Source organism: Tiliqua scincoides, chromosome 6 (assembly GCF_035046505.1).
Source record: "Tiliqua scincoides isolate rTilSci1 chromosome 6, rTilSci1.hap2, whole genome shotgun sequence".
Taxonomy (NCBI): domain Eukaryota; kingdom Metazoa; phylum Chordata; class Lepidosauria; order Squamata; family Scincidae; genus Tiliqua; species Tiliqua scincoides.
The window spans coordinates 39798990-39814557 of record NC_089826.1 but is presented as its reverse complement, the minus strand read 5'-3'; the positions used below and the strand labels follow the sequence as shown (position 1 = coordinate 39814557).

Below are 15568 nucleotides of genomic sequence, written 5' to 3'. Positions count from 1 at the left end.
TAAGTGAATAAATGAATGAATGGGCTCATTCATTCAACCTCTCTGGCCCTCAGAACACCCTCCAGACACAATCAGAGAGCAGTTCTGGTCATGTTTAGTTGAGTGGGCAGAGGCTTTCAGGGGCCAAAGGTTGGCTGCGGGGCAGAAAGTGGCTTGCTGCGGGCCGCATCTGGCCCCCGGGCCGGGGTTTGGAGACCCCTGGCCTAGGATAACACATTTGTAGGGGATGTCAAGACTCCACCATCTGGGCCACTGTAGAAACCTCTGCTTGATATTCAGCTCAAAGCCCTTGCAGTGTTTTGTGCCTGAAAGTCTGGCATTCACCTTGAGAAAAGAATTACCTTAAAAAATGGAGCATTTCTTTTAGTATCCTGTCCAAAGTTTTTCTGATGTACTTACTGTACCTTTGTTGTGCTGCTCACATGGTTATCCAAGGATAGACAGCTGTTCAACATCTCCAGTTGAATGCCTGTGTTGCATTCACATCTGTGGCCCTGGATAAATTCACATTTTTCAACCTCTAGCACCCCAGATCTATATCTTAAAAAAAATTATCTAAAAATCAAGCATTCATAACAGAAAATATTAATATAATATTTTAAACATGCTTGCAGTAAACCGTCTCCCTATGAATGAATGAATAGAATCCTTAATTGGCATATATTATACACAAACAAATCTTCAACTATATACAATTGGTCAGTTGGTTCCATCTCCTTATATTCAGGTACAATCTACGGTACCTCACATTAAAATCATTGACGAAATTATTTATATTAGACTAACAATAAGAGTGATCAACCATTTTCAGTGGTACAGCAGATACGAACTACAATTCTGTGCACAAGAGTTGTGGGGATCCACACCTCTAACATGCAAATAGATTGACAATAAAAAGTAAATACCAGAGAAACACAAAACACAAGTCTTGATTATAGGACTTGCTGCATCAGAGCAGAAGTGCTGAGAACTGGCATATTAGAAGTTAACTGTTGGTGTTGGAGACCCAATTACAAATCTCTGCTTAGTGAGCAGCATGTGGGCAAGTTACTCTTTCTCAGCCTAATGAAGTGGTTGGGAAGATGAGATGAGTAAAAGTTATACGATACTTCGTACACTGAGGATGCTAGGGAAATAAGAAGAAAGACAGAAGCGTTAAGATTGTTTTCTTTTCCCTTCCTTCTGGGAAAGTAAGTCTAATCTGCAGAAATACATTTGTGCTAATGGACTTTTATTACTGTTTAGGTTTGGAGATACCTCTTTGCAAGAAAATGTTAATCAGGAGAATTTTGAACTACTAAAAGAGTATTACAAATTGTTCACAGAAAAAATGCCTCCTGATTGTAAGTATTCAAAAATAGCCATCATGGCTCTTAATAATATTGCTTGTTGTTCTTGATAAACCATGGTTTACTTTATTCATATGAAATTTTTCTCCTAGGATTCTTGGAGAACATTCTGTGTTCAAGGTACTTCAGCATAGTACCTCAACGTGGATCAGGAGGCAGGTGCAGCATCTTGTAGTAGCTCATCCAAGGGGACAGGTGGCCCTGCCCTCCTAGACTGCCCTTGCGGAGGGGAAATCTTCTTTGAGCTCACTCTTCCTTGGAAAGGGGCACCTCATAGCCATGGGGGAAAAGAAGGAAGTGGACTACTGTGCTCTGATTTGGCCCCTTTTTGGGGGGGCCAAATCAGACAAGGTGTGGCTTGGTCCATGACTTTCATGGCCAGCAGGAATATCTGATTGTGTAATGGTTAGGGCAGTGGTCCCTAAACTTTTTAAACTTGCGGTTCCCTCAACCTACTGGCCACTGACAGCAGTTCTTTATTAAGTTAGTCAGGCCAGAAGTGATGTCATTAAGCAGGAAGTGAACAGAAATATGTACTTAGTTCTCACCTAGAAACTCATTCGCTGCAAATGACAGCTTTTCTGATGCCAGTCTGGGAGAGGATGGACAGCCTTCTTCTTGGAGTAACTACTGTAAGTCATTGGTTCTGTCTCTTGATCCAGGTGAAGGGACTACCTTATACAAAATGCCTTTCAGGAGTCCTTGAGAATTTCCTTTTTTCATTCGTTTGCAAATATATGACTCACAAGCCGGGTCTAATGGTGAATTGTTGCTTCTAACCCCTTTCATCCTCCAAAATCCTCATCACTTTAAATAAAATTTCCCACTGGTATCAGTGTGAACTGACTGAAGGATTAGGTGAAATAATATTGAAAGAGTTTTCATAGATGTGCTCTTCCTCTAATTATGAAATTACCTCCTACAGTTTATCCTCAAGTGCCTTAATTATACTAATTAAAATTATTATAGCAATGAAAGTCTTTGTTTCATTTGACTTGTCCTGGTGAGTTGCATTACTGGCTGAGCAATTTGTGTTTTGCTTCCAAATTCCAGTATTGCTTTCCGATGTTGAGTTTTGACTTTTCCAGTAGAAAATGCTCACCTCCGTAGGCAACAATGTGTTCTCTGCGTATAAAAATAATTTTAGCTTTTTGTTTCTTCAGACATGAGGGGTTGGATGGTCTAGGAATTATTTTCCATATGGATCACGCTGAGCCTGAGATCATTTGTGATGATGAATATAGAAGTCCCTTTCTGCTTCATTGCATTGCCTCTGATATAGCATAGTCTTGACGAGTCCCAGCGCTGCAATTAGTTTTCTGCCTTATCTGCAGAGCTTTCTTCTGTTGATCTTAGTTTCCAGCTGCAGTAATCTATTTTTATAGAACATTTTTGTGGGAGGCAAATGAGTGCTCTGTAAGGAAAGTTGTGTAGCAGCTCTGTTATTCTTTCATGTCTCAGGCATCCTTTAATATCCTGTATTTGTATATGCATCCTGCACAATCCATAAAATAATTTTTACTAGATAATTAAAAGGAATCAATTATCATAGACCAGGGGTGTCCAAAGTTTTTGGCAGGAGGGCCACATCATCTCTCTGAAACTGTGTCGGGGGCCGGGGGAAAAAAGAATTAATTTACATTTAAAATTAGAATAAATTTACATATTTTTGCATAAATGAATATATTAAAGATGAACTTATATGAATGAAGGAAGGTCTTACAATAGCTCAAGGCCTATAAAAGGCCTTGCACAAAGCAGGGCTGGCCTTTCCTTTGCCACCGCTACTGCATCACAGACGTGAAAGAGCAAGCAGTGGGGGGAGACCTCATCCCACAGCTCACGTGAGAGGTCAAACAGTTGCCCTCACGCTGAGAGCAGTTGTGTCGGGCCAGTGCGTGCTCCAGCAAGTCTCCAGAGGGCCAGAGGCTCCCTGAGGGCCGCATTGGGAGTCCTCAACGGCCGCAAGTGGCCCCAGGGTCAGGGTTTGGCACCCCTGTTATAGACTAAGGCTGCAGTTCTGGGAGAGGGAGAGTTTGGTTGCTTACTAAAAGTGGCACATATTTTGATTTTAGTGTTATTGGAACATTAGGTTGACTTCAGAATGCTACATAGACCATTGCTAACCTCGAAATGTTGGTGTAATGTGTACCCTTTAATGTCAGAATCGCTTGCAGTTTGTAACTGATAATATTTTGAGGTACTACACTTCCACTTTTTTTCTGTACATTTCCTTCCAATTGAGCCTGAGATTGTTATACAGGTTGAGCCTGTTTGTCTGTGGATTTTTAATCCATGTATCTGGCTCAATGCAGTTCCCCCAGATTTGGCTCAACCTGAACCCTTTGGTCACCTTCAGAAGGTTTAAAGGCACCAAAACTGCAGATTTGGTTATCTGCAGTTTTCAGTATCCGCTGGGGGTCTTAGAACGAATCCCTCGTGGATCTGTATTGCTTGAATTGCAATGAACCTGAGGATGTAGAAGTTGTGAACTTCATTACTTAGTTAGCTCATAGCCTCAGTTTGGCATATACAGCTGCTACTACTACTAAATTTTTCCTTGCTGGCTTGGAAAGAGAGTTTATATTTCAACTTGTAAATTAAACAGTCCAAATACTGTGAATATTGATCCCAGAAAAGTGATCCTAGGTATCGAACTTCCTACATATGATTTAGTGTTGAAGCAACCTATCTCATGTTCTGACTACTGAAAATATATTCCAGAGCTGAACCTTGGCAAGCCCTAGTTCACATTAAGCCTTAGCTACACTTCCCAACAGTGTGAGCAGACCAAAAGGGAGAGGCATTTAAAATTTTAATTTAAATAAATTTAAATATTTTAAATGTTGTTGTTGTTCAATTGCGGGCTCCAGCAAGTCTCTGGAGGGCCAGAGGCTCATTGGACACTCAGGGCTCCCTGGGGCCGCATTGGGAGTCCTCAAGGGCTGCAAGTGGCCCCAGGGCCGGGGTTTGGGCACCCCTGTTCTAATGGATGCAGTTGATGTGTCTATAGTTAAGACATGGCCATTTTTGGTATCTTATTCTGAAGCATTCACTTTTTATTTCTTATGAAAATTGATGAAATTTCTCCTATCAGCGTCTCCTTCATGGAATGTACAACATTTCTAGATTTTAAAGAAATAGTAAAAGTTGCTGAGCTAAAATGATTTAAAAGCAATATTTGGTTGGCGGGGATAGTTGCATGGCAGAGCACCTGCTCTGCATGCAGTCCCAGGTTCAATCCTGGGCACCTCCAGGTAGTGCTGAGAGAGGAGGACCTTTTTGAAACCCAGGAGACCTACTGCCAGGCAGCATAGCTGCAGGTAGTGCTGAACCAGATGGAGCAACAGTCGGATTCATCTCAGCTCTTTTGCTGTGTGAATTCCTTTGTGAACCTTTTCTAATTGAAAAGTGGTATAGGTTTATTTTTGAAGAGCTCTATGGGAAATAGGTACTTCTTCTATTAACATGTATTATAATAGGTCCAACCATGTTATACACAGATTTTTTTATACATGGATTTGACTCAGCACGAATGGCCACTGCAAATGAGAAGGAATGTGCTGATCCCTGGAGAAGGGGAAAAATGCATCCCTTTAAAATCACAGTTTAAAAAAGTGCTTTTTACTGTTGTAGAGAGACAGTCATGCAAGTGATTACAGGTATAACACCATTATCCACAGATTTTTTCCATCTCAACATGATGAGAATTACCTTTTAAATTAAAGGAAAACAGTCATTTAACAACAGCCTCATTAATGCCAGAGAGGGCAGCCAGTTGACAATCCATCAATCATTCTCTCTCCAGGCACAAGGCAAACCCTTCCCTTCCCCCTGAGTATGTGAAGGAAGGCTAAATGGCAATGATTATCATCTTCATTCTTTCCCCCTCACTGTGGCTCCTGATGAAGGGAGGGATTGCTGCCTCCTAGTGAAGCCTAAGGGCCTGGAGAGAAACCGATTGCCTCTGTGTGCATTTCGAAAGGTCAGCAAGGCTGTTTTCAAATCACCAGAGCAAAGAGACTTTTAAATTGACTTACTTTAGTGCATTTTTTGCCATCCATATGAGTCCTGGGAATGGAACCCTTGTGAATAATGAAACACAACCTGTATTCTTAATAATAATATATGTTCATAGAACATGTTTTCCATAGAGCTCTTCATAATGTGTAGACCACTGGTCCCCAATCTGTGAGACCCCAAGAAGTATAAGTAATAAATCTTATCTAATTATTACAAACTTAATTATATTTTTGTGGGGTGGGAGCATGTGGTCCATGATAATTCCAATTTTTTTCCTCGGTGGTCTGTGGGCTCCTTAAAATTGGGAACGTCTAGTCTAGACAGACACTGCAAAGAATATTGTCATCGCTAGCTTGCCAGCAGCTCGCACATAAATTGCTCATAGGCTTGGAAGCCTGCATTTCCAATCTGTAATACTTCTGTTTGCAAATACTTCTATTTATAATTGCATAATTTTTTTAAAATTGATCCCTCCTCTGTCTTTTGTTCTTCATTGTTCCTCTGTTCTGGGCCCATATGTATTGCAAATATGCAGAAACTCGCACAAGGAAGAGATGTCAAATAAGAGAGACCAAATGCAATAGGTTGTGGAATTCCCATTGAAACTGTATGTACTGAGGGTGCTTGGCAGTTCAGAAGAAAGCCCTGAGATAGCGGCACAAGCACAAAACTCATTTGCGCAGTCATTAAGTGATGGCTCTGCTCTGTTTGATGAAAATCTCATGAATTTAAAATGAATGGTTAAAGCTTTCTGAGGAAATCCTCAACTCAGCATAACGATTATCAGTAGCTGCTTCCTCCTCCTTTTCAGGCCTTCCACATTTTCAAGAACAGAATGACTTGAAAGGATTACTAGAAAATCTCCATCAAAATATTCAGGCTAAAAAAAGAAAGAATGTAGAAATCATGTGGCTGGCTGCAACGGTAAGAAGCCTAATTTTAAAGCAATTTCTCTAGTTTTGTTTTGGCTTGTTTAAGCCATTTCTGCCCGACGTTGCATATATGCAAGAGGGACCAAATGTGTACACACCTGTGGGCTGGGCAAAAATGAGTTAAAATAAATGTTAGGGATAGTACTGCATGTTCCATGTTCTTTCCAAGCCACTGTTTTCACTTTTCTCGTTGTATTTCTTACTGTATACTGTGTGATACTGGGAGTTCCTTTGGAATGGTTCTTGGGACTCAGGCCTTGCCCAAGATCTCCCAGCATCTGAAGCAGCCCTATCTGGTGGCATATCTTCTGCTTAGGGTTGTCAACCCTCCAGGATTGTCCTGGGATCTCCAAAACTCAACATCAGTCTCCAGATGGCTACTGAAGTAAAACCTGGAGGATCTGACAGGAACATACATTTTCTATAATGGTAGGTGGCATTTTGGGGAAGCTCTGGGCCTTGCAGAGATGCATCTGACGTTTCAAAAGAGAGGTATGCTGTTCTCTCCATATGCCGTTGTTCTCTCCATTGTACAGGCTTCCCTGAGGTAGCTGGTGGGTCACTGTGGAAAACAGAATTAGATGGACATTTGGTCAGATCCAGCAAGGCAGGTATATCTTTAGCAAGTAATTGAAGAAGCTTCCCTAGTAGAATTTCTACCTGGATTCATCCCTCCCTAGCCCAGTGTCAAGCTAAAAGACCAAAGAAAAGTGTAGGTGCACAGAGCCTATACTGTAAAGCCAGCAATAATATACAAGACTATACAGAGTCTTTCCTGCTTACATTGCATGGAACTTTAGGTGATTGCCTTAGTTTTCAATTTCCTATGCTTTTTGGAGCACAAAGGAATATTGTAAGCACCTTAACACTGAACTTAAACAGAAAGGATTTTCTAATATTTTAATTACATGGACTTCACTATTAAGAAACTTTTTCCTGAAGAGTAGGGTGGTAGTGCCATGGATGCAGTCCTATGACCAGTGCTGTACTGGCCATAACTCTTGCTACGGCTCTGACTCTATGCAGGATGCATACTATAAGCTTACTACCATACATAGTACAGAAATTTAACTCTCTGAGCATACCATCTTCATATTTACAAAACGAAATCCTAGTGACTGTAGAAGAAATGTGAGGACCTTTATCCTGAAGAGTAAAAAACAGAACGGAGCTTTGTTTTGAGGCTTCCACTACATTGAACAGTCTCTCAGGCCATATTAACCAGACTAATGAATCTCCTTTTCTTGTGTTTCCCCTTCCTTTGAGCTTATTCTGTAAATTCCAAAATGTTGCAATCAGAATAGATTATGTAGAGGAGTATATACAGATGTGCATAATCTATTTCAAGTACATGACTTGCATGCCTTTGAAGAATTCGAATTTGGGGATCAGAAATAGTCACAGTTCAAAACAAACCATTAAATATGGGGGGAGGGGTTGTGAGTAGGGGAAAAGTGTAGTTCAAAAGAGGCAGGCATGCTTGAACTAGGTCTTTGAGACCCTGTCAGATCTATAATTATATTGCTTATATGAATGAATAGGATCATTTAGCACTGTTTGCCCATATGGCTTCTCCAACCTACATTATAAACTCGTACTTGAGGAAAACCAATCCTTAATTATTCATGGTCCTTCTGCTTTTATTTTTGTAGAATTTGACAAGCCCTGGGTACAATGCAAGGCCTAATGTAGTGGTACTTGTTTGTTTTCATAAATTTAACACCACCATATGTACAATTATACTTTTTTGCAATTAACAATTTTTAATTGAACAATTAAAGATGTAGATATTATTCTGATAAAATACGCAAATCTTGTGTTTCTAAGGGTGCAATGCTAAGGTGCCCTTGGGTCAGCGCAAGTGACTTGTGCCTGCCCAGAAGGGTCGCAAACGTTTGCACCTCCTCAGGAGTCCGCTGGGCTGGTGCAGGGACATGTGTAGGCCTGCGGAGGCTGAATCCAGCCTGAAGTGACATCATCAAGCAGGAAAAATTGTAACACCCCCTCATACAACCAAATCAAATCAATTAAATAAATAACCCTCCCCAGTTGCTAATCTGTTTAAAAAAATTTCCCCAAACATCCCAAAGGCAGCAGTCCTATCCACACTTACCCAGAAGTAAGCCCATTGACTGTCATTATTAAAAGCATATACAGAGTGGCATCTTAAAAATACAGATCTGTAACATTTCCCCCAATGCAGTCACATTCCATGGTATCATCAAATCCGATATATTAAAAAATAAAATGTACATTGAAATGAGTGGAGACCCATCTGAAATTGGCTCGCGACCCACTTAGTGGGTCCTGACCCACAGTGAGAAACACTGATCTAGAACATTTTCACCCTCGTTCCCTAGGGATGTTCGGCCTAAAGCAGATACTTGCTCAGTTCCTGTCAGCTCCCCACCCCAGGGTCAATTTTAAAAAGCTTTTTAGCAACGCTTTGAAGTTTGAACCAAAGTGGAACTAACATTAGATGTTTAAGTGGAACCCATCCTTTTTGTACTGCCATGACCTGTCCCAAAATATTTCCCAGTGTTTAATCAGACCTCTCTCCCATTACAACCATATCATCCACACATTGAGACCCCTAAGCTTTGCCTGTCTAGCTGGCCCTGCACATGGAAGAGGTTGCAAAAATACTACTGTGGAGTCCTGGCTGTCAACATTCTACCTAGCAACCAAAATTTAGCTTCCAGGACTTCCCAACATCATTTCCCAGGGTTGGTGTTGACATGCACCATAACAGCTGCCCTTCCCTCCAGCACTCTCTGCCAGCCTATCTAGATCTATCAAATGTAACAGGTGGCATTTGCACCCTTCACATCAGGGAGGCAAGTCTCCTCACAGCTGCTCGCTCTACACAAGCACCTTTACTTTAGTGGCGACAAGGTCGCTGCTAAAGTGAGTAGCCCCATTGCAGGGCTGCTTCCCTTACTCGGGGGAAGGGGACGAATATCCCCTTCTCCCAAGGAGCCTCCTGTGGATATCCAGTTCTGGAACCTTTCTCCCTAGGTACCTTTTAAAGCTTGGTCAAATGCTTTATTTAATCTTATTTATATGGAAGCTTTGACTTTGATGGCTGTTGAAAATGCACAAAGATTCACAAAAAGGGACCCAAGGCTGCAGTCCTAAGCATACTTACCTGGTACTGGGTTCAGTATATTCAGTGGGACTGAGTAGACATGCATAGGATTATGCTATAAGTAATTTTTTTTTAAGTGGATAGAGAGGGATTCTAAGACTGTAGGAATCCCCGAATGGACCTAGGATCTAGTGCTGGTAAAATCATAAATAGGGGGAAAAAATGCAGTAAGGGCAAATAGAGGGCTAGGGCATGTTGCCATGCTTGCCTTACATAGGATATAGTTTAGAACTGTAGCACAAGCCTTTACTTGTGCTCATTGACCTTTTTTTTTTTTTTTTGTAATCCATTACCAAACTTTATTCCAAATTCATGGATATAAAATGTCATGTCTATTTAATAGGGCAACCACCACAGCTTCCTTGCTACGGAGGAAGAGAAAGTGTGGGTGTTCCCCGTGACCTGCAGTCTTCTGTCCAGTTATATGTGCTTGGCCCCATTACTGTCAACACATAATTGGCCACTTGATTACAGCATGGCCATAGTCTGTTCTTAGGGGCCTTTGTTGTGGGTTTTTGAAAGTGTGGGCAAAGTATCTTTTTTCTCATTAACTCTCTTGTAGAATTTTTTCCTTCAACTGTAGAAAGACGTTATGTTAATTAGTCACTTGGTTTCTACATCATGTACTCATGTAATATTATTATGCATAAATTTTACAGTCTATCTAAGCACCAGTATTTCACTATCAGGTGTAAGGAAAAACTGTGCACATGTTGAATTAAAGTAATTTTTTCAAAAGTACTTTAAAATTCTGGTCCAGTACTTTGCTATTTACGGTAGTTTATCAATTTGTTCCAGCTGCTGCTCAGATATTTTATTCTCTTGACAGCACATCATACTTACCACTTGAATGTATAGTGTAGGTGGGAATGTCTCTGATTTTGTCAGTCATAAAATAGATTATACATTATCATGTCCATAATGTAATATTCTTTATTATGTAATTATATAAAATTATTATGTAATGATGTAGTTACTTTAGCCCATTTGCTGTCATTACAGCAGACTATTCTCTTGCCATGTTTAATTTGCATGCTCCTTTCTCTTTTATTAGTTCCTCATCCACAACCAATGTACCTTCCATGAGTCTTTTTTTCTTTATCTTGATCTGTTTATTGAGATGAAAGAGAATAGGTGACATCCAGAGTAGCATTTGTATTCATTGAAATATGCTCCATGGGCACTAGCTTCATCCTAGAACAGAAGGAGCATTCTACTCATACAAAGATCCCTGTTGGAATAATATTTATAATAACACAACTCTTGTATTTCTTTCTTATAATCTTTTTCTGTGTAAGCTGATACCTGTGTGTGTGTGCGTCTCTCTCTCTCACACACACACACACACACACACACACACACACTCACACACCCATTTTCAGCTGCCATGAAAGTCCTTCTTGGCTGATTGGTGGCATATGCATTCAAAAATAAGTATCTGAAATTGCTATTATTCTAAATATATGAATTTATTCTCAGGGTCTATGACTGCCAAATATAGTATGCTCTCAATAGCTGCAGAAAATGCGGACTTGCATTCAACAGTAAATCTCATGCAAGATATTTGCACCAAAATGTTGCAGACCAAATTCACAACCTTAAATCTGGCATACAATTTCAGACTAATTGCTGTTACCCAGTAATTTTTATTAAGGCCACAAATGAACACTCTCTAGAAATTGTGTTCCCATTACCTAAAAGAGGGATTTTAGATACTACTAGAAATTCAGTCTTATGTGCACTTACATGGGAGTAAATCTCAATGAACTCAATGGGGCTTACTTCTGAGTGTACAAGAGTCCATTAAATATTTGACACTTTCAAGCAATGTCGTTCCACTGGCTTTCGACCACTTGTCAACTTCAAAAGTCAGTGTTATTCACTGAGGAATAGTGATTTGACTGATGCTTAGGTACAATTTTCATACATTTTTAGGAGTAAAATCCCAAGTGTGTTTTATAGAGCTTTTCCCGTGTGTGTCACATCTTTCTTATCCCTTTTCTGTTTCATTGCCAAAACTTTTGTTCTTCAACATCTGTTCTGTCCAATTCTAGTGGCTTTGAAGTATAATGTTTTAATTTAGAAAACCTAATCAGGAATCCTTTAATGATTCTGATTCAAACCTACTTTTATAATAAAAGCATAAACTTCAAAGACTGCAAAACAGAAGTGATTGTTAATGCAAAAAATTTGGAGCGTGTATTTAATATATGCCAGTTTTGAAATATAGCTGAATCACCATAAGTTTCTGTAGTGATATTTCATATAAGAATGAATTCAAATATAAAAATTATAAGACTAGGTATGGAACAGTACATAACTGTCCTTGGCAGTATTGAACTTCTCTGGATTCATTTGAAATCTGATTATATCACCTAACATATTTTGTATTCAGAAAAGCAGTCCTGCTGTTTGAGACTTTATATGTTAATAACTTGAATCATAGAATGTTAGAGTTTAGAAGAGACTTTGGAGGCCATCTAGTCAATTCTCTGCTTAGTGCAGGTAACTACAGCATCCCTGCCAGAAGGCATTCAGCTTATATTGGAAAGCCTCTAATGAGGGAGAGCCCACAGCTGTACGAGGCAGACTGTTTTGGTGCCAGACAGCTCTTGGAGTTTGAAATTTTCCTTAAGTCTAGCCTAAATCTGCTTCCCTAGAAACTATAATTCATGGATTCTAGTCCTGCCCTCGGGAAGCAAAGTAAGTCCTCCACTTCTTCCATGTAAAAGTCTTTCAGATACTTGAAGGCGACTATTATATCTCCCCTTTGCTTTCTCTTCTCCAGGTTAAACATAACAAAGTCTTTTGACATAGGATGGTTTCCAGAACCCTCACTGTCTTAGCAACCATCCTCCTTAGCTGCCAATATCCTTGTTAAAATGTGGTGCCCAAAACAGGACACAGTATTTTAAGTGAAATCTGATAAGTGCAGTCTGGGGTAGAATTACTGCTTCTTCTGTTCTGGACTCTGTGCCTCTGATAGTGCAGCCCAGCAACACATTTGCCCTTTTTTTTTTCTTAGTTGCATGATAGCACTGATGGGCAGCCCAATCCTGAATTGCCTGGAGTGTGGGGCTGCAGCGGCAGCAAAAATGGCTGCCACGGCATCCAGCACAGTCCAGACAGCCACCGCCACCTCCTTGGGAGAAGGGGACATTTGTTCCCTTCCCCCGAGTAAAGGAAGTAGCCTCTCAATGGGGCTACTGGATTCTATGGCAGCGCTGGAGCTGCCGCAGAATCTGAGAGCTCTGTGTTGGGCCATGACCCCCATGGAGCTGATCACCACGGGTCCCACACCCCCACTCCCCTCCCCACCCTCCTCCCACCCTGGAATGCCTCCTCCCTGCCTCACTCCACTCTCTTGCCTACCTCTCCACTACCTGGCACTTTGGGTGACCGCAGAGTGGCAGAACAGATTCTAAGTTGCAAGAAAGTCAAACACATGTTAGGAGGTTATTGCTGCTCCTAACTATTATCGGGTATTTATTCTAGCTACAGATGCCTCGGATCGGGGTATGCAGCAGTGTTACTACAAGAGGGGATGGATAAAGAATTATACCCTGTCATTTATCTTAATAAGAAGCTGGCAGTGAGGGAGTCCAATTGGTGTGTTTCAGAAAAAGCGTGTGTATGCTGTGGAGCAGTGGTTCTCACACATTTAGCACCGGGACCCACTTTTTAGAATAAGAATCTGTCAGGACCAGCCGGAAGTGATGTCATGACCACATGACAGCATCAAGCAGGAAAATTTGTAACAATCCTAGGCTGCAATCCTTCCCACACTTATCCAGGAGTAAGTCCTATTGACTATCATTGTTAAAAGAATATACACAGTAGCTTGTTAAAAGTACAGGTCTGTAACATTTCCCCAAATGCAGTTGCATACCATCGTAGCATCAAGTCTAATGTATTAAAAATAAAATATTGAAATGAATGGAGACCCACCTGAAATTGACTCATGACCCACCTAATGGGTCCAGATCCACAGTTTGAGAAACACTGCTATAGAGAAAGTGTGGCCCTGACTTTATGGGAAGAAGTTTTTGTTGCAAACTCCTCATACCCCATTGAAGTGGCCGCGGTCTTCTTAGGGGGCTCATCAAGGATTGATGAGATGGAGTCTAATTATACAAGATTATGAGTATGAGATAGAGCATGTTGCTGGAAAGGATAATATTATTGCTGATGCTCTTTCTCAGGAGGGTTATCTAGTCAGAAATTCTTACTACAGTGTGTTTTGGAAATAGTCTTTATTGATGCCAAGAATGATTGGGATTTGTAGATTCCAGTTTCTCTCTCTTTGAGAACCATTGTTCTGAAGAGAGAGAAAGGGGAATCTGGTGGAGGAATGTCATGAAACTGTTGTTTCATGTGGGTTTTTAGAGTAGTTGGGGCTTCTCAGGTGTGAAAGGTTCAGGTGAGAATGGTTAATGAAGAGGATAAAAACATTTCAGAGAAGGGAACTTTGTTGCCTTCCTGGTGGGTGAGACCTAAGGGAGAGTTAGTCTCACTCTGGTGTTGTGAGTAAATAAGAGAAGCTAAACTTCTGGATAGTCAGTAAAGAGTTAGACTGCATTAGAGTGTTATCTTTTCTTTGTAGTTTTATCAGCAAGTTCACAAAAGGGTTCTGTCTTGGGGGTTTCCTGCAGGTTTGGGAGCCTCCTATAGCTGTAGTGTTTTAGCCAACTGCATATCTGTTGTGTGGAAGCCCTTTTGTTAGTTTGGAATAGTTAATGGATCTTAATAAACCCTATGTTTCTTATTCTTTTTCATCTGGGTCTCATTGAGGTACCTGGGAACCATTAACTCTCTTCCCTTATACGGAGTAAAAGAGAGGAATTAAAGAGAACCTGTTAAATAGGTTATGCTGCAAAGAAAAGGGATTTAGCCAAGGGAGTCCCTTTAGTGATCCTGGTGCTTGAACTAGTGGCAGCGGGGTAGCAACCTTGGGGGTATTGCTCCCCACTCCCCGGTACCCTGATATGGGTCAGTGGAGGTGATTAGAAGATTTAAAAGTCAGAGTTTTGTGCTCAGGACATTACATCGGGAAAGATACAAATGTTAATTTGAGCACTAAGGGAGCAATCCAGAGGAGTCCCTTGTGCCGGCTGAAGAGTGTTGCGAAAGTGCTATAAAGCACTTTCACGCCACCATCTGAGGAGGGAGACGGGCACACAGATGTGCACCAGCTCCCAGTCACCGGCCCAAGCACCGTTGGGCTGACAGATAAGGTAAGCCCACACCAGCCAAGTTAGACCAGCTTGGGGACATGGGGAGGGCAGGGAGGAGGCATATTGGGAGATGAGGTGGGCAGGCAACAGATGGGCCCATGGGCAGGCAGTGGATGAGCAGGGGTGGGGCCAGGATCTGGCACTTGTGTCGAATCCTAACCCTGGTTCTAGGCCGTCCAGCAGCTCTGGGCTGCTCGAATTTGCACCACCTCTTGTGGTGGCACAGATCCAAGTAGCCGCATTGGGGCTGCTGCAGGGCAACACAGGATAAGGGGAAGCAATTCCCCTTGACCTGGACTGAGCTGCTTTTGGCCCCAACCCTGCTCTGGATTCAGGCCAGGCCAGGGCAGCCAGCCTGCCTGCTCCAGGTCAGGTTAGGATTGGGCTGTAAGTTTCATTGTTCTGCAAGGAAAGGACAATAAAAGGTACTGCATAATTTTGTTTGACAGGCCCAGGAGGGAGGGGGACAGGAATGGTGCAGAGTCTGCCACCTGATCCAAACCCCCTCCTGGGCCCGATCGTCCAACACAGGGCTGCATGTGTCTGCTCCAGCAATTTTGGAGGGAGACCTCCAACAGCCTTAATGCCCACAGTGGGTACAGTGCTGGCCATTCTGGCACTGCTGCATTGCAATGTGGGCAGTTTGGATAGAATTAACTTGTAAATCTTCCATATCAGTGCAGCGCGCCTATCACTAGACTGCAATGATCTCTCTTGAAACAAATTTTGGTGCATTAGAATGCCTGAGATATTTTTGATATCTGAGTGGAAGTTATGATATAAAGTGCATGTTTTCATTCTTTGAGTGGTTGATGTGTCTGGGATACAGCTGATGAGAACCCCTCTATGTATGAGCAGAAAGTACTTCCACTTACGCACAGT

The 15568-nt window shown here is 41.5% G+C and overlaps 1 protein-coding gene across 5 annotated transcripts in view; it reads left to right on the top strand.

Annotated features, from left to right (window-relative positions):
• The window catches only part of INPP4B (inositol polyphosphate-4-phosphatase type II B), a 338885-nt gene that overhangs the window by 288356 nt on the left and 34961 nt on the right, over positions 1-15568 (top strand). For 4 of the 5 annotated variants that reach the window (XM_066631736.1, XM_066631738.1, XM_066631735.1 and 1 more), the window contains 2 exons: positions 1246-1343; positions 6184-6296. In XM_066631736.1, the coding sequence (XP_066487833.1) occupies positions 1246-1343; positions 6184-6296 (211 nt within the window). Of the gene's footprint in view, positions 1-1245; positions 1344-6183; positions 6297-15568 lie in introns of those variants that run through there. The other variant, XR_010794649.1, reaches the window with a different exon arrangement.